The sequence below is a fragment of the Dermochelys coriacea genome, chromosome 5 (assembly GCF_009764565.3).
Source record: "Dermochelys coriacea isolate rDerCor1 chromosome 5, rDerCor1.pri.v4, whole genome shotgun sequence".
In the NCBI taxonomy this organism is placed as follows: domain Eukaryota; kingdom Metazoa; phylum Chordata; order Testudines; family Dermochelyidae; genus Dermochelys; species Dermochelys coriacea.
In genome coordinates this window covers 25,727,358-25,746,817 of record NC_050072.1, presented here as the reverse complement: position 1 = coordinate 25,746,817, position 19,460 = coordinate 25,727,358, and the positions used below count along the sequence as shown (strand labels likewise).

Sequence of the window (19,460 nt, the reverse complement as noted above, 5' to 3'; positions counted from 1 at the left end):
GAAGCCGCGGGGGGAGGAGCGGGGCGGCGCGTTCAGGGGAGGCGGAGCGGAGGTGAGCTGAGGCCGGGGGTGGGCGGCGAGCTGCCGGTGGGTGCTGTGCACCCGCCAAATTTTCCCCTTGGGTGCTCCCGGGCTGGAGCACCCCCGGAGTCGGCGCCGAAGGCGCCACCTTTGGCCGGTTACATTTAGAAGCCCCTTTAGAGCCACTTACCCCTCGTGGAACAACCGGTTCTAAAAGGGCTTCCAAATTTAACAACCGCTTCTAGCCAATCGGTGCGAACCGGCTCCAGCTCGCCACTGGGTGCGGGGGAGGGACAGAGCGGGCACACGGGGCTGCTGGGGGGTGTCAGATAGACTGGGGGTCAGAAAGGCGAGTGGGGGGAATAGACTAGGGTAGGGGCACTTGAGCTAGTGGGGTGACACCATTGAGCCAGGGGCTGAATGAAAGTGGGAATGCAGGGACACACAAGGACAGGGGGAAGGGGGTTCAGAGACACATGGGGACTGAGGGAATGGGAGGTTCAGGGAAAGACAGGGATGGGGCAGATGTGCCTGAATGAATGGAAGAGCTAGTGGGGTGACACCACGAAGCCAGGGTCTGCATGGGAGAAGCTCCCCAACTCTCTAACAATCTCTCTCCATTCCACAAAAAAACCCTGTTCCATACTTCTCCATCCCCTCACCCAGCAACCCTCCAGGTTCACTCCCAGGCTCCCAGAAATTACTTCCCTCTCCCTCAGCTCCTGCATTACCCCTGACTCCTCCAAGCCTTTGCACTGTTTCTGTGGGATGCGGGAAATTCATTTCTGTGTTATAGTTTAAATGAATTATTACTCAAAGTTCTGTATTAATATGCCTAGTAAGAAATCTGTTTGTTAAAAAACATTTCCTGAATCTTTTTGTTGTCTGTATTGTTAGAGACATTCTTGCTGACAGGTATTTTTAAATAAATCAACAAAATTAATTGAAACTGGCATGATTATTCTGTGTTATTTTGACAAATAAAATATGCAGAATTTTGCAGAATTTTAAAATCTTGTGAGCAGAATTTTTAATTTTTTGGTGCAGAATTCCCTACAAATTGTTATATAATTAAGAATATGAATGCCAACATCAGCACAAAGGGATATACATGGAACTGTGGCACCAACCAAGGACCATGCTAATCTATATATGCTGTTTTGCATCACTGGCAGCTATGATATTTTTTCATTTAATAAGGAATCCAAGCATAATTCACTGTGCCCCTAGGAGCATCGCAATGCCAGAAGGCAAGGGGCTCATTGGTATCAGGTAGTGAATTTCAGCTGGCCTGACCAGTTCAGTGCACTCAAATTCACTGACGTCATAATCTGTATCCAATGGGTGTTGTGTAAGGTACCACAGGAAAACCAGTAACACACTGATCATTAATGTTCTTGCACAGTGCTGGTGTAGTAGATGCTCAAAGGACTGTACAAATGTGAAGGAAACATGGGACTAAAATGTGTTTGAACCAGGTAAGTCTGGGGAGTAGGTAAATAGGCTTTTTCCAGACAAAGGAGAGGCCAACACATCTATCCAGGTGCAAACACAGTCAAGTGGCTATTCACTGGCACATCGGAGGCTGCGGGGACAGATCAATTTGCATTGTAGAAAGCACCAGTGGGGAGAAACCAGGGTGAAATCAGTCTTCTTCATCAGACTCCCAGGCACCTTGCCTCACAGCAGAGGCACTGAACGCTGAGAAGGATATAGTCCACTGAACTGAACTGTAGAAGAAAGGAGCAAAGAACCCCAAGTAATCTTTCACCTATGAAGATAAAGGAACTGAGCTCCCTGGACTTTGTGGGAGATCCTGACCAAGGGAGAGGTCAGCTATCTTGCTGGAAGGAGGTGTGGTAAGAATCTTATCTTGAACCAAGACCATAGCTTTGTTAAGTCTTAGTCATTAGATAACATTTTGTTTTTTAACCATTTCTGACTTTATTCCTTATACTTGGCCTTACTTAAAACCACTCTCTTATTGATTAAATAAACTTGTGTTATTTTTATTCTAAATCAATCAGCCCTGTACTGTGTTGGCTTTAAATGATTATTAACTCCAGTTAGAGCAACAAGCTGCTATGCTTTTGCCTCTCTGAAGGGACAGCGGACCTTACTACTCTGCTGAATGTTCCAGAAGAGGCCCCTGGCCATTTCAGGGCAGATGGTTTTGGGGGAATTTGGGACTGGGGGGTGTTCTGGGCTCTTTTGGCAAGTAGTAACCAACGTTGATGGAGGCCAGAGTGTGGCTGTGGTGTAACAATCAGGCTGCTGGAGTCAGTTACTGAATCTGAGCTGCTCAATACAGAGACACTCAGTGCATGCTTGTATGCTGGCTGGGAGCCTCCATACAGGGAGCTACAGCAGCCGCGCACATATTAAAGCAGTCAGGTTACAGGACCGGTTGTGACTCAAGTTCTCACTTGTCAGAACTGCATCCCAAATTGTGACAGTCACTAATGCATTGCCATGGCATTGAAAGATTATTAGACTTTTATTAGATTATTAGTGTGTTCTTATCTTAGGAGGGAAAATGGGAGGTCAGAGCCATAACATCGACGATTCATTGTAATTCACCAACTTTTATTCACAAATATACAATTTGGCTGCTAACAGACTATGGACACAGTGTTGGTGACTGAAATCCATACATTTCAGGATTGTACAGTGTCTAAAAGTTGAAGATATCATTTCTCCTTGGACAAGTCAAAAGGTCTCCTTCCAGCACAACGCAGATACTTCTCACCTTGGTTGTCCCCTCTCCCCCAAGGTAACCTTTAGGTTACAACCCAAAGACTTTTATTAAATATGAGGTGAAAGCTGCTGAGTGTCCTCAACCCTCATTAACTGGGATCAAGCCCATGATGGTTACCAATATTAGACACAAAGCACATTCTATATAGAGAATTCTATAGTTATAGAGCCCAGATTCCCTCACGAGGGTGTAAATCATGAGCAAGGACTCTGAACTCCATGCAGTAACACTGCTGTAAAACAGGTTTCACAGGGTTAAAAACCGCATTTTCTCCTATTGCTTATTGAACAATGAATAGGGTATAATGCACATTTAAAAACCAGGCAGTGCACGACACTATGTAAGGACATACATACTGGGCCCAATTCTGATTTCACAGAGTTAACTCCTTTGACTTGATTAGAGTTATTCCTGATTTATGTTGCCTGAAGTAGGATCAGAACCAGGCGCACTGGAGGTAGACCCATAGAAAACTAGTTTCAGTAAGTGCAGAATCAGATGCAACAGCTTGTATGGTGGCAGACAGTTATAACATGACAAAGATGAGAGAGAGCCACAAATATATAATGCAAATAGACATCCTTTTAATAGACTAAAACGTTACAAAACAGGTTTACATGTTATTTCATTAAATAAGACAGAAATATGATGGTATTAAGACATTAGCAGCTATGCAAAAAATATATCTAATACATATGGAAGGTATGTATAAGAATTTGCTGTTAAGTAGCGTAGTGGTTAATGTTTACAATAATCCACTCTTACAGTATAAAATAGCAACATGGTTTTCTAGTATGAATAGTAAAACTATTCTTTCATATGTGCATTATTGTTTACAATTGCAGCTAGATGCTTATATAATCCTTTTACCTTTTAACACTGTGTATGTGTGAGTTTAAAATAAGTACCTACATGACCTACAGACAACCTATTATTTTACATGGCATTCTTTTTTCATGTTTTGTAATGTGGTAAAAGAACAGACTAGCTTCCTGACTCAATCTGGTTACATCTACATTTGCACTGTGCAAGTCTGCATATTTTAAGCATTAGCAGCCGTCTTTATGAAATAGAAGCATTATAAAGCAAAGGAATTAAAGTCCAGTGCTTTAGTTCAGTTTTATCAGACTATATCATCTAACTACTATGTGATAAACAGTCATAAAAAATACTGTACTACACTGACTACTTCAGGCCATATCCTTGGCCCTTTTGCATAAACAGACCATAAAGCTGTGCCTGGCTGAAGTTTCCCACAGTGTGGGGTGTGTGTCAGGGTTTGGCTGGGAAGATGGGGTTCATGACTGGAGTGCTGTTGTGCTCCGTTCCTGGCTAATGTAATAACCTTTCATGGGCTGTGACTAGCCAGTGCAAGTTAGAGCAGCCGTGCAGCTTGGAGTCACATTTTCCATCCCGTGGTTCTGTGCTAAGCATAACTCATGCAGACCAAAAGGTTCTAGCCCATTTACCTCCACGAAATTACTCCTGATTTGTATTGGAAAAAAGCAGAATCAGGACCATAAGGTCAAATTAAACATAGATGTCTAGAATCTAGTATCGCTGGGGTGGAACAATAACTGCTCTTCTGTTTCTTTAATTTAATCTGAGAAACAGATAAAAGGAAGATTTTTGTTTAGTCCTTCCCATCGTATTTAATATTGAAAAAGTAAATGGCCTGAAGAGGTTACTTATTATTGCACTAATCAGGTCATCACTCCCGAAAGGGGAATTTAAAGCAGCTAGAGGACATGATACCTCACAAAGGGGCAAACCTTTAGCCTAGAGCACAACAAAGCAGCTTTTCTCTCTTCAGGCCATATTCCTTGGCTGTCATGCAACCATGAGGCTGTAGCAGCTTCTGCAACTCCTGTGGACACCTGCGCCCCAACAGGTAAGGGCCAGGCCAATGGAACTACGTTGTGGATCAACCATCCCTTGGTGACAGAATATAAGGACCCCCATGGAGCTGTGGAGTTAGAAGAAGGGAAGGGACAAGGTTTTCCCTTCATGGAGAAAGCTAAGCACTCCTCTGACATTGTTACTGGTCAATTTACAAGAATATGGATCTTACAGCGGTACCAGCTTTGCCATGTAGTCAGGAAAATTTGTCAGTCCAGGCACAAAATCTAATGACTCACCCTTACCCACAATGACTGGTGATAATGAAAAAATATGGACATGTCAGGTACCCATGACAAGAAGATTGTCCTGGGAAATACTCACAGGCCACAGTAATGTATGCATTAGAAGGCAGAGAAAAAAGGTGTTATGCATGTCACCTATGCACCTGAAGAGATGTCACCTATTTATACCAGCTGAGGATCTGGCCCCACATTTTAATGCACAATCAATGCTGATCAACATAAACATAGCTGAGAGTCTCCCTTTGAATATCTTGCCATGTGTTTTGCTTAATGCTGTATTTGTACTACTCTGTTTTTACATGTATTTTTTTGTTTAGATTGTTAAGAAATAGGATGGTGACTTGGTTGTGCTGCAATTCTGCATCTTTGTAGTTGTGTTTTAATTGGCCCTGGGGACCAGATCCCCAGGTACCTTTTTATCTCCTAGGCATGGCGCAATAAGCCACACCCTCAGCTGGGGCAAAGCAGCATTGATCATTGGAAGTTAACGGAGATAAGCCAATTTACACTAGCTGTAGATCTGGCCCATTGTTTTGTCCAATAAAACCTGTTGGCACAGTAGTAATAAAGACAGATAATACAGCAAACTGGTGGCTGGGCCTGAGTTGCTAAGTTTGGCTCTGGGTCTGAACTTTCCCAGCGTCCAGGGGAGGGTCAAATATGGTGGGGGGGGCATTGTAAGGGGCCCATCCCTATATAAAACCACTATAACTCTGTTTACATGTGTTGGCCCTGGTTCCCTCCGGCCTTCTGCTCCCACCTTCTACCCTCTTACACACACAAGCTGCAGGCTGAGCGGATCTATTTGAAGCCTTTGAGCACCAAGACGTCTATTTTTACTCATTATTGTACACAGTCTCACATGCCAGGCATCAGCACAGTCCTTGCTGTGGCTATGGTAGGATGGTTCGCTTTCTTGAGAGTGTATCAGCACTCATTAGAAAGTGATGCTGTGTGTGCACTCTGTCCCCTGGGAGCTGAGTGCTGGATGGGGAATGAGTTACCAGGCTCAAATCCTGAATCCTAAACTAATACAGGCTGATTCTGATCTCATTTATTCTGTTTTTTAACACCTGGTATAACGCCACTGACTTCAACCAAGTTACTCCGGATTCATTCACCCAACTTAACCAATCTAGACTTTGCAGCCATGTTTCATGATAGGGATTTTATAACCATTAACAAAATCTGTAGCAGTGTAAACTGAGATGTCGATAGGACTGTTAACGAATGTGAAGCACTCACCAATCCTTGGATAGAGGGCAGTAGAGAAGTGCAATGTAATAGTATGTTGTTGTTGTAGGTTAATCACCTCCCATGATTAAGGTCTTAAACCGATTGAAATAAATTTGTTTTCAGTTACACTGGATTTACTCCGCATTGGCACTGGTGTAATTGAGAATGGAATTTGGTCCATTGTCCTTGGAAGCCAAGAAAAATCCATCCCCATTGATTATAGAATTGCACAACGGGGATAGGTACATTATAGAATTTATTATTCACTGAATCAACCAGCAAGAGGCAGGAGACCCAAACAAGAAGGACCAATAGTCTGCTCTGTTACAGCAAATCCTATGTTCCTATGGTTTTTGAGGTTTACTGATTTTTGCAAAAGCTGGACATTGTGACATATGCTTCGTCTTTATTTGATGATCTAACTCCATTATTGGGCTGTATTAGGGACACTGTGTTGGTATTTAGGGGACCTGATCTGGGCTGAACAGTGGAGGCCACTGAAGAGCTGGAATGGGTCATAGGACCACAATTATATAGTTGTGTACCATTGCAACTGCACACCTTATATGGGATGCCATTGCTGGATCCATCTAACATGGAAGGCTGAGTCTCACATAAGTGCCCACTCAACATGTCAGATGGCCAGATTCCTCCATAAGTCACAGGAAGCTTTAGGACACTTTTGTCTACAGCAGTGAGGCTCTTCTTCATATCTGATCCTTTGTTAACTTTTTCTGAAACATCTGCATCTAGAGGAGCCAATGGCTGCAGAAAACATTCCACTTCTGCTTTGGCTTGAATGCCGTCCACTTTATGAATATGAACATACCCAAAACTGTCTGGGTTAAAGCTTATATCAAAATTCTGTGTGACAAAGAGGATAATATGTTCAGTTAACTACAGGTACTAAGTTAAGGGAAGACACTTGCATAAGTCATCAGATTTTAGAAGAATTTTTATTTAGGTACTTTAAAATTTTCATAAAGAAAAAAAGAGAACTAACTTCTTTCCCTCTAATAACCAACCAACCAAAAGATCTTGAATCAAAATCAGACCCAGGTGCAATTCTGGGAACTAACTCATAACAGACACACCCCAGCCCCTTCTCAACTAGCTAGAATCGCCAAGGCCCTCTTTCACGTTAGCAACAAGGAAAGAGCAGGCTAGTCACGATGCCTTCACATCTGTTTTGACCCCAGGTTGAGCATCTATGACCTAGGGTAAATATGAGATGTGAGGCCAAAGGCTAAATGCCTCAGACTTTTGAGTACTTTTGTGTGCTTTTAGCCTATACTATACACAGGGGAGATTTCACAGGGGAGACCAGTGTTTCTCAACCTTGGGGTCCTGACTCAAAAGGGCATTGCAGAGGGGTTGCAAGGTTATTTTAGGGGGGGGTCGTGGTATTGCTACCCTTACTTTCGTGCTGCCTTCAGAGCTGGATGGCCCGACAACAGTGGCTGCTGATTGAGGGCCCAACTCTGCAGGCAGCAGTGGCGCTGCCTTCAGAGCTGGGCTTCTGGCCTTCAGCCACTACGCTCCAGCTGCCCAGCTGTGAAGACAGCGCCTTTGCCAGCAGCAGTGCAGAAGTAAGGGTAGCAGTACTGCAACCCTCCCTACAATACCCTTGAGACCATTGCACAATTCCTTTTTGGGTCAGAAACCCTACAATTACGACACTGTGAAATTTCAGAGTTGAATAATCATGAAATTTACAATTTTTAAAATCCTATGTCTGCAAAATTGACCCAAATGGACAATGAATTTGGTAGGGTCCTAACTCTAATGTATGAGTATTATTTATGTTTTCTATACACAGACTCAGGTAATCACAGCAGTGGAAGCACATACCTTTTTTGGCTTCTTGCACAATTGCTCCAAAGTTTTTTTATGATCCGGAAGTTTTGGCCACAAAACCGGCTTGATTCTGAAACGAGATCCGTAGCAACAATAAAAGTATTCAAGAAGGGATTATGGCAACAGCACTATCAAATCAAAGGCACTATATTAGTAGTATTGGAGTAGCAATAACAGACTTTATATATCATCATACTAATTCCTGTAGACCAGCTGGGTGTTTTGCATTATCCAGCATGAGATATTTGTTCTAAGAAGGCCATTTCTGGACTCTTATTCCAACGGGGAAGGTAGAGGAAGGACATGAGTGGTGTGGAATATATGTCTTATCCCACTGCCTCTGAATGATAACAATATTCTACAGTTAGGTGGACTTTTCATCCACAGTGTACTTCACAACCCTTGGCTAATTAACCCACAAAACACTGTAGCGATAGAGATAATTAGGTACATATTATTCTTATTTTCCAATAGGGATTTGAGGCAGAGATCCTAAACTCCCACTTTATTAACGTGACCAAGAATTTTGGATGCCTCTTTTATCAGATGTTTAACTTGTGACATCTAAGACCTTTTTTTCCAAAGGTGCTCAGTTGCTGGAATTTCAGCTGAAGTTCATGAAAGCCACAGATGTGCAGCACCACCGAAAATTAGGTGCTCAATTTGGGCACCAAAAGTTTGAGGCAACCAAAATTAGTGCCACTTTTCAACAGTTTGGTCTACAAGCTCTAGCTTGACCATTTCTGTTGATTTCAACTGTGGCAGTATATCATGGGAAGAGAGGTAATCTCACTGGTAACCAGCTCCCAAACCTGACTTTATAGATCAGGGCTTTATAGATTAAAACCTACACCATGATTTCCTCTCAGAAGCTCATTGGAAGCCAGGCCAGACCACAGAGTACTGGTCTAATGAGCTCCCATTACTCAATAAACAACCTGCAGTATTTTGCACCAACTTCAGCTTCTGAATGTTCCCAGGATGTAGAGCATGAGACAGCAATCTAATCTTGAGGTGACAAAGGCAATAGACAGTCTCCTTTTGCCTACCTCCTCTCTTGCCTTTCTCCCATTCTCAGTTCTTCTATGATTTGTACATGTTCATGTTGTGGGAGAGGCCAGGGAATGGGGTGAGATTGTTGGGTAGTATAAAAGGAGGAGATGGGATTTCCACAGTCTGATTGGCTTAATAGTCTTTTGATTAAAAGAGATTGAAATTACCTTGTTTTCCAAAATGTTAGGCTCAGACCAAGCATAATAATGAGCAAAATTAAGCCCACAGTAGTTATAACCACAACCATGTCAATGCCTAATCAAAAAAAAAAAGAATAAATACCATATTAGGTTTGTTTCTATATGCATTATTATTGTCCATTTATCATGACATACTCTTTTAAGAAAAAAACAACCTATGATTACTGGGGGATATTGACAAATTTTATACATTTGGCGTGATGTATTGATTCAACTGCCTTGTTTCGCCCATCTGTCTGAAAGTGGGAATAGGTGGCTTTGCAATCCCTTGATCCTTGGCTAAGCACCAGACTAGTCTCCTAGTCCAGATTAGAATAGTTTGAGGGCTGTTCTAAACTGAACTGGCTGCCTATGGCCTCAGGGAAGCATCACCAGCTCATCTGAGTTACAGCTCCATTGATTTATGCCCTGGCTGCCTGGGGAAATTGAAAGGGGGGTATAGCAACTTTTGCTTATCTGCCTCAGGGGTTGCACTGAGTATATCTCAGCCAGAACTGAGGATTGGACCCTTTGACTGAGGACATATTTTCAACCTTCCGAATGTAGGTCACCAGTCTGTATCTGTCCCAGATCCATAGATCAAAAACTTTGCTGTTGCACACAACTGAAATGGTGACATTTCCTCCATAATGTAGTCTGTGACTAAAATGAGGTAAATGCATGTTACAATTGGCAATATTAAAATGAATCTTTTTGTACTGCTCTAACTCTGCTATGGCTAAAATGTTTGATGCAAACTGCTCTTTATCTCTGGAGGCTCACAGCGTCATCAGCAAAACTGAATGGACCAGATTCTCTGCCCCATTCTGTCCACATTGTGCCACCCTGTTAGTATAAACAGGATGCACTCTGGCCCTATTGCCCCTGCTTGGAATTCAGCTGGCTTTGGGGAGTCAGCTGGCTTTGGGGACCCAGAACTGGGGCAGCCAGTTCCTATGTCACCCTCTCTCCAGCTGCTGGTGCAGGGAATAGGCAGGGGCATAGAAAGGGTGAAGAGGTGGCTGCAGTATGCAGCACTCTGGCTATACTCAGCAGTGGATAATCCCTGGAGGACCACTGGCAGCTGGCACAGGCAGCAGAGCTGGGGCTAAGTAGAGAATCAGGGAATCATTAGTAGCTCCTGATTCTCTGCTAGCCCCACACCTGATCTGCTGTACCAAGTAACTTGGTCAGGTTTTAGGCTTTTTGCAAACTTAAGGAAGTGGTTTCCCTTGCCTTACTTTTCTTTCTGGAGTGTTCCACTGCAATTTGAAAGTATTCGGAGGAGCTCCATTCACTCCAGATACCCTTGAAAAACTTTCCATTGGGCTTTGATCGCACTTTCACTTCATAACTTGCGCCCATCTGAAGGCTTTTCCCCTGTAATTTTATCCAAAGATATTTTGACTGTATTGTCTAAACAGAGAAAAATATGATTATTTTTTGTCAGAATGGAAAATTATATTTTTCAGATTCAGTAAGGGAAAGGTTATTTATATATAAATCATGTTTGTAGAGAAGATTTTCAGACTCTGAAACCTTAGTTATCTTATAGAGACAATTGCCCTGCTTTATATGTGAGTGCATCCCAGTAGCAGCGCAGGGAAATGCATAGGAGAGCCATACGCAATCAATTATTCACTGGGCAGAGCCTACTCCTGCAGATACTGCCCAGCCTGAGCATTTCCAAAGGGCAGGACAATAGGGCTGGAGGAATGGCCTCTGCTCTTATAGACAAATTTTATACAAAATGCTAGCTACTCAGAACATTCACACATGAGGGATTTGAAGCTGCCTGGAATAATCAACAGCAGCAGCAAACAGGGGAGTTTGGTGAGGGAGTTTAGAGCGGGAAGGTGAAAGCCAGATACACCTAACATTCTCTAAACATAGACTAATAAACATCCTATTCCCCACCCACCCACCCACCCAAACCCAACCCAAACCAAACCAAACCAACCAAACAAACAAAAAAAGCTGCAGAAGTAAAACAAATGCAAGCAGAAGTCCAGCAGCAGAGTGGGGGCTATTCAGTTTAATGCACTGAATGCAGCATGTATGACTACCTGCCTTGTGGACAAGTGGCGTAAATGTGCATTCTGTGCAAGGAGCTCATGGCTCTCAGAGCCCCAGTACGGGCTCTTGAGACCTGAGTGGCTGAACTGGAGGATAAGGGAGACAGAAAGGTACACAGATGAGACTTTCTGGGGTACAGTAAAGTGGTCCCACCCCCAGTCGGACAGCCTCTGTGCTGTTGAGGAGGATGAAAGTCTCAGGGAAGGAGAACATCAAACTGGTGCAGAGGGAAATGATCCCATAGTTGGGACCCTCCTTCCAGATGACGGTATCCTTTCTCACTTAGGATAGCTCTCTGGTGGGGAGGGAATCCCAGTTATTAGGAAGAGATGGGTAATAGCCAGGCGCCAAATTTTGTTGGTGCCAGTGGGAGCTCGCACCCCTGGTCCCACCCCAACTCCGCCCCTCCCTGCCCCTATTGGATCCCTCCCCAAATCCCTGCCCTGGCCCCACCTCTTCTCCAAGCGCGTCGCAAGTTGTTTCACGGCGCAAGTGCTGGGAGGGAGGGGAAGAAGCAGGATGATTTGGCCCGCTCAGGGGAGGAGGCAGAGTGGAGGTGGGGGGTGAGCTGGGGCGGGAGGGTGGGTCAGGGAGCTGTCGGTGGGTGCTCAGCACCAATTTTCCCCCATGGGTGCTCCAGCCCCAGAGCACCCACGGAGTCGGTGCCTATGGGTAATAGTACGGCAGAGCTGGTCATTAGAAATATAGATAGCTGGGTTTGTGGTGACTGGGAGAAACTCATGGTGAATTACGCCTCTCTCCTAGACAGACTTATATGTAGTAATGGGGAGGAGCCGATGGTCATGGTACACATACGTATTGTGGTGCAAGTAGAATTAATTTCTTATCAGTACGCTGCACTCATGGGCGGGACACAAAGGGGGAGCACCAGCTAAATGGGGGGCATGTGACCTCCCCAGATGACCCCCCCATGTGACTCCACCCCATCCTGAGCCCAGGGGCCCTGTGCTCTCCCTGTCCCTTCCCCAGGATCCATCCCACATTACCTGGGGGGAGGAGCCTCTGTCCTCCACCCGCTGCACCAGAGAATTCTGAACTGCAGGGCTCTCCACAACTGCAGCGGCAAAAGGAGCAGAACGTGGGGCCGCTGGGCGGCTCCAGCTGGCAGCTCCTGCAGTGTGGCTGTACCGCTCCCAGCCCCACCCCCAGCCTTTCCACACAGCTGTGTCTGCGGTCGTACAGCAGCCCTGCCGGAGAACAAGGCTGGGGGCAGTACAGCCATGTCGGAGGAGCTGACGGCGTGGGACTGCCCAGTGGCCCTCCGTTCTGCTCCTTTCGCTGTTGCTGTTCCTGGGAGAGCCAGCCCAGTGGCCCCACGTTCTGCTCTCCTGGGAACTGCAGTGGCAAAAGGAGCAGAATGGGGACCTGCCGGGCAGTCCCACGCAGCCAGTTCCTCTGGCATGGCTGTACTGCCCCCAGACAGGACTCAGGAGACACAGCTGTGTGGACAGGCTGGGGGCGAGGCTGGGGGACGGTACTCCTCCTATATCTTTCCTGTACAGAGTACTGGCTAGAAATATCTTATTGTTACGGCATGCGGGACTGCTGTACTAGCACCACTGTGTAGGTATCAGTGACATAGGGAAAGATAGGGAAGAGATCATGGAGGCCAAATTTAGGCTGCTAAGTAAGAGATTAAAGGTCAGCACCTCCATGGTAGCTTTCTCTGAAATGCTTCCAGTTCCATGCGCAGGGCCAGTTAGACAGGAAAAACTACAGGGTCTCAGTGAGTAGAAGAGACAGTGGGGTAAGGAGGAGGGTTTTAGGTTTATTAGGACCTGGGAAACCTTTTAGGAAGGCTGAGCTCCATCTAAACCAAAATGGAACAAGATTGCTGGCATGTAAAATTAAAAAGGGTGTAGAGGAGTTTTTAACCTAACGGCTGGAGGAACGCTGATAAGTGCAGAGGAGCACACAGTTTGGATGGAGACATCCTTTAAAGGAGGTTCTCTCAATGAGGGTATACCCTAGTAAAGAAGAGAGGGTAGAAGTTGATAAAGTACATGTAGAACCTGAACAGAAACAGTCTAATGAAAAAGTCCCATTCAATTACATCACATGAAAGTAGACAACTAAAAAGAGACAAATTTGATGAGTGCTTGTACACAAATGTTAGAAGTCTAAATACTAAGATGAGCAAACTGAAGTGGATATGTTATGAGGATATCGATATAATAGGCCTCACAGAAACTTGGTGGAATGATGACAACCAGGGTACAAAACATATAGGAATGACAGAGTAGGTTGTGCTGGTGGGGGAGTGACACTATATGTGAAAGAAAGCATAGAGTCAATTATAATAAAAAACTTAAATGAATCAAACTGTAGAATCTGTATGAATAGACACTCCAAGCTTGAATAGTAAGAGTATAGCAGCAGGAATGTACTACTGACCACCTGACCAGTATGGTGACGGTGATTGTGAAATGTTCCGGGAGATCAGAGAGGCTATAAAAATAGAAAACTCAATAATAATGGGGGATTTCAACCATCCCCATATTAACTGAGTACATGTCACCTCAGAATGGGATGCAGAGAGAACATTTCTATACACCATTAATGACTGCTTCTTGGAACAGCTAATTCTGAAACCCACAAGGGGAATTTGAAGAGCAACTAGCAAAGGACACAAAAACTAACAGCAAAAATATTTGTAAGTACATCAGACGCAGGAAGCCTGCCAAACAATCAGGGGAGCCACTGGATGATCAAGGTGCAAAAGGAGCACTCAAGGTAGACAAGGTCATTGCAGAGAAGCTAAATGAATTCTTTGCATTCGTCGTCACTACAGAGGATGTGAGGGAGATTCCCACACCTGAGCCATTCTTTTTAGGTGACAAATTTGAGGAACTGTCCCAGATTGAGGTGTCAATAGAGGAGGTTTGGGAACAAATTGATATATTAAACAGAATAGGTAGGTCTGTCGATTAATTGCAGGTAACTCACATGATAAATTCAAAAAAATTAAACGCAATTAAAAAAATTAATCGTTACTAATCACAATTTTAATCGCAATGTTAAACAATAGAATACCAATTGAATTTCATTAAATATTTTGGATGTTTTTCTCCATTTTTAAATATATTGATTTCAGTTACATCACAGAATAGAAAGGGTGCAGTGCTCACTTTATATTGTTTTTATTTCAAATATTTGCACTGTAAAATGATAAACAAAAGAAACAGTATTTTTCAATTCACCTCATACAGTACTGTAGTGCAATCTTTTTGTTGTGAAAGTGCACCTTACATATACAGATTTATTTTTGTTGCATAACTGCACTCAAAAACAAAACAATGTAAAACTTTGGAGCCTACAAGTCCACTCAGTCCTACTTCTTGTTCAGCCAATCGCTAAGACGAACAAGGTTGTTTACATTTATGGGAGATAATGCTGCCCAGTTCTTATTTACATTGTCACCTGAAAGTGAAAACAGGTGTTAGCATGGCACTTTTGTAGCCAGCATTGCAAGGTATTTATATACCAGATATGCTAAGCATTCATATGTCCCTTCATGCTTTGGCCACCATTCCGGAGGACATGCTTCCATGCTGATCACACTCGTTAAAAAAATAATGTGTTAATTCAATTTGTGACTGAACTCCTTGGGGGAAAATTGTATGTTTCCTGCTCTGTATTTTGCCCACATTCTGCCATAAGTTTCACATTATAGCAGTCTCAGATGATGACCCAGCATGTTGTTCATTTTAAGAACACTTTAATTGCAGCTTTGACAAAATGCAAAGAAGGTACCGATGTGATATTTCTCAAGATAGCTACAGCACTCGACTCAAGGTTTAAGAATCAGAAGTGCCTTCCAAAATCTTGTGACGCCAGCTATAGCAGTGTCATACGAGCGCCTGTTCTCACTTTCAGGTGACAAACAAGAAGCGGCAGCATTGTCTCCTGCACATGTAAACAAACTTGTTTGTCTGAGCCATTGGCTGAACAAGAAATAGGACTGAGTGGACTTGTAGGCTGTAAAGTTTGATATTGTTTTATTTTTGAATGAAGCTATTTTTTGTGCATAAGTCTACATTTGTAAGTTCAACTTTCATGATAAAGAGATTGCATTACAGTACTTGAATTAAGTTAATTGAAAAATACTATTTCTTTTATTTTTACACTACAAATATTTATAATAAAAATAAATATAAAGTTAGCACTGTACACTTTGTATTCTGTGTTGAAACAGAAATCAATATATTTGAAAATGTGGAAAACATCCAAATATATTTAAATAAATGGTATTCTATTATTGTTTAAGGGCATGATTAATCACACAATTAATTTGATTAATCATGATTAATTTTTTAATCGCTTGACAGCCTTAGTAATAGGTCACCAGGACCAGATGGTATTCACCTAGGAGTTCTGAAGGAACTCAAATATGAAATTGCAGAACTACTAACATAATCCCAATCATACACACATACTGATGGGGGTCTAAATTAGCTGTTACCACTCCAAAAAGAGATCTTGGAGTCCTGGTGGATAGTTCTCTGAAAACATCCATTCAATGTGCAGCGGCAATCAAAAAAGCTAACAGAATGTTAGGAACCATTAGGAAAGGGATAGATAATAGGACAATAAATATCATAATTCCACTATATAAATCCAAGGTATGCCCACATCTTGAATACTGTGTGCAGTTCTGGTCTCCCTAGCTCAAAAACAATATATTAGAAATGGAAAACGTACAGAAAACGCAACAAAAATGATCAGGGCTATGGTACAGCTTCCATTTGAGGAGAGATTAAGACTGGAACTTTTCAACTTGGAAAAGAGTTGACTAAGGGGGGATATGACAGAGGTCTATAAAATCATGAATGGTGTGGAGAAAGTGAATAAGGAAGAGTTATTTGCCCTTTTCACATAACACAAGAACCAAGGGTCACCCAATGAAATTAATAGGCAGCAGGCTTAAAATAAAGAAAAGGAAATACTTCTTCACACAACGCACAGTCAACCTGTGGAACTTGTCACCAGGGGATGCTGTGAAGGACAAAAGTATAACTGGGTTTAAAAAAGAAATAGATAAGTTCATGGAGGACAGGTTAATCAGTGGTTATTAGCCAAGATGGTCAGGGATGCAACCCCCATGCTCTGGGTGATAATTGTCCTGTTCTGTTCACTCCCTTTGAAGTGTCTGGCACTGGCCACTGTTGGAAGACAGGATACTGGGCTAGATAGACCATTTGTCTGACCCAGTATGGCCATTCTTGTGTTCTTTTGTTCTTAATGTATGAATACTACATGCTCTATGTTTCTCTGAGTATTGTAAAGATGTTTACTTTACGCATATATTATGTTAATTCAATAGCTTGGCGGTCAGGAAACTGCCCAGGATGTTAGATAATAGCCCACCTAACTACTCCTCAGCACATACCCAGGACTATTAGCTACAATATGATACCTTCAACCCCTGGTCTGACCGGTTCAGAGTCAGACGGCAGACAAAGAACTTTGGGAGTGGTGAAAGGACAAGCTGTGAACAACAAGGGTAAGAGGGGCAGAGACTGCTGGGAAGATGACTGAATCCTAACCCTAGAAGTGGGGGTGTCTAGAATAAGCAAGGCCTACATAAGCTTTAGGTAAAGCAGATACACATATAAGCCTTTTGTTGTTTTAATCCTTTTGTCTTGTTATTCTGTGTTCCTATTGTCAAGAGTAAACAAAACTTTGTTTGAAGAAGGCTGTTTGGGATCACTGTGTTATCCATTGGTCACAACTCCCAAAAGGAAGACTTGCAGGCCATGAAACCCAGCCAGGCCTGGTGAACTATCACGCTTGGCGCACAGGGAACTGTAGCCCAGGACCCAGTCTGAGAGTCAGAGAATTCTGCCCCAGAGAGGAGAAGATTGTGAGGCCTAAGATCTGGAGGCGGTGCACTCAGAAGAGACCAGAACAAGGAACAGAGGTGCAGCTAGCTCGGAACCATGACAGCATATTTAATAATAATTAATAATAATAATTATTAGTTAATAATGAATAATAAATTAATAATCATATAATATAATAATATCTCTCTAATTCATGTATGCCTTTCGTCACAAAATATCTCAAAGAGAGTTGTAAACTTAGCAAGCCAATATTTAGCTATATTATCCACTGGTTTTATTGTATCAGTCTTGCTCCAAAGCTCTGGTTGCGCTATATGCTTCATACAAGTGCATACAAAAGAACTAATGGATTAATAACTGTTTTCGGTTTCTCCCTGCAGCCCACTCTGTCAATTATTACTGACTCCTGCACCAGGTCAGCTGTGCTGCCCAACAGACACAGAATCTGTGCTGGACAGTAATGGGTTCCTGTATTCCCTTGTTTAGTCCAAATCACAATCTAGCCCACTGTAACTGTACACATTGAAATATGGTAATGAACAGCATGCATCTAATGTTACCTATCTATTGATATGTATATAACATAAAAATAAAAACATAATGATCACAATTACTAATATTTAGCACTGTCACGCTTTCTATTTTCATTGCAATAAGCATTAATTAATTAATTAATCCAAGACGCCCCTGTGAAGGAGGTATTGGTGGTCTAATTGATTCAGACCATTTTCAATCTCGAATGGATTTGAAATGGCAACCTAGAAGTGAAATGATCTAATAATAATTACTGCAGTTTCCCAAGTTTTCAGCTAAGGGACAATAGAAATGAAGTACATTTTTTGCATATATTATAAGTACTTCTACTAACATAGACTTTAGCAATTAATAAGACAATCATTTTCACTTACTCCCCAAGTTCCGTTTTCTTGCCGATAGGCTATTTCGTGTATTAATTTGTCCTTTAGATATTTCTTCTTTGAATGCGGTGTACTATATTGAATAAAATACTCGTTTGCATCCTTTTGGAATATGATATTTGTGCCAAATGGAGTCTCAGGCTTAACTGTAAATGATGAGGGGAAAACAAGTCAATGTATCACACAGTGAACAGTAACCTTTATGTGTAACTATCTAATAAATCAATATATTTATTTTTAAAAGACTTCAAAACAACTCCTAAGAAGTTCTCACTTGCTCCAGGGAAGCATCCTGGCACCTGGCTGGCCCAGGATTAGGGGAATGCAATGGAGAGCTTTATGTCAGCTTTGAACTTCCTTACAGAGCTGTGCTGTGTGCTTCTCATTTGTAGTTGAGAATCTGGCGTTGTAACTGGTGTTATGAGTAGAGATAATGCCCCATTGCACTGTGACATCGAATCATTGGAAAGTAATTCCAAAACACATAAAAGTCAAGTATGAGCTTTACCTGATCAATATCGTGAGATTGTGTCTCCTCTCCAGATTTTGAAATATCATATAATTTCAGTAAAGAGTATGTCATAAATTGCTATGCCTGTCTCTTCTGTTGTAAGTATAACTATATTTGTGGCTTCTCCATCCATTAGTGATAGGCTTGTAGTTATGCAGGCAGTGTAGAAGTGACAAAGTATTCTAAAGTATAAGGTGAAAAAAATCTATATCTTGCCAGATCTAACTAGGGCTACTCAATCACAATGGGAAAGTTTTGAATCTTCGATCTAAATTTCTTTTGCTGATCTCAAAGCTTCAGTACTCTTTCTGACCAATTTCCTTGTTATTGTTGGAATTAAAAATGATATGACTTTGATGGGAGCAGGATTGGAGCCCGTCCTGAGAGTAGCCTGAGAAGCAGCAGTTTCTATTCTAGCCTGGACCTTGCTCAGACAGAATGTTCAGATCTCTCAATGATATCACTTGGGGCTTATACTTACTAGAAAATGAGGTCATGTTAATTACTTGGACACCTCCAGTTGTGTAATAACATGACCTCATTCTCTAGTGAAGCCAAGAAGGGACAGATCTTAATTAGACTTAGCAGAAGCCCACTACTAAGCATACTAAGAACTGCCTAATAACTTCTTAAATTTTAACTCTTTCCCCCCAAAATTATCCAGCAGACTCTGTCAGTGTGGACTGGTCATATACCAAATTTGGAGGTGTTCTCATGTAGCTGTTTTCATGGTATGGATGAGCATTAATATTTTTACAATGGTTTTAGAAGAAAAGGTTATTCTCCACCTCACCCATACACACTATCCATAAAAGAAAAATTAGGAAAGAGAACTCTTTCAAAC

At 42.4% G+C, this 19,460-nt stretch overlaps 1 protein-coding gene across 3 annotated transcripts in view; it reads right to left on the bottom strand.

Annotated features, from left to right (window-relative positions):
* Positions 1 to 3,342: 3,342 nt before the first annotated feature.
* The window catches only part of IL7R (interleukin 7 receptor), a 34,345-nt gene continuing 18,227 nt past the window's right edge, over positions 3,343 to 19,460 (bottom strand). For 2 of the 3 annotated variants that reach the window (XM_038403809.2, XM_043515059.1), the window contains exons 4-8: positions 18,097 to 18,251; positions 10,490 to 10,664; positions 9,237 to 9,324; positions 8,011 to 8,086; positions 3,343 to 7,023 (exon numbers count right to left, since the gene is read on the bottom strand). In XM_038403809.2, coding sequence (XP_038259737.1) covers positions 6,520 to 7,023; positions 8,011 to 8,086; positions 9,237 to 9,324; positions 10,490 to 10,664; positions 18,097 to 18,251 — 998 coding nt within the window. In that variant the 3' untranslated portion in view covers positions 3,343 to 6,519. Of the gene's footprint in view, positions 7,026 to 8,010; positions 8,087 to 9,236; positions 9,325 to 10,489; positions 10,665 to 18,096; positions 18,252 to 19,460 lie in introns of all 3 variants that reach the window. The other variant, XM_043515060.1, reaches the window with a different exon arrangement.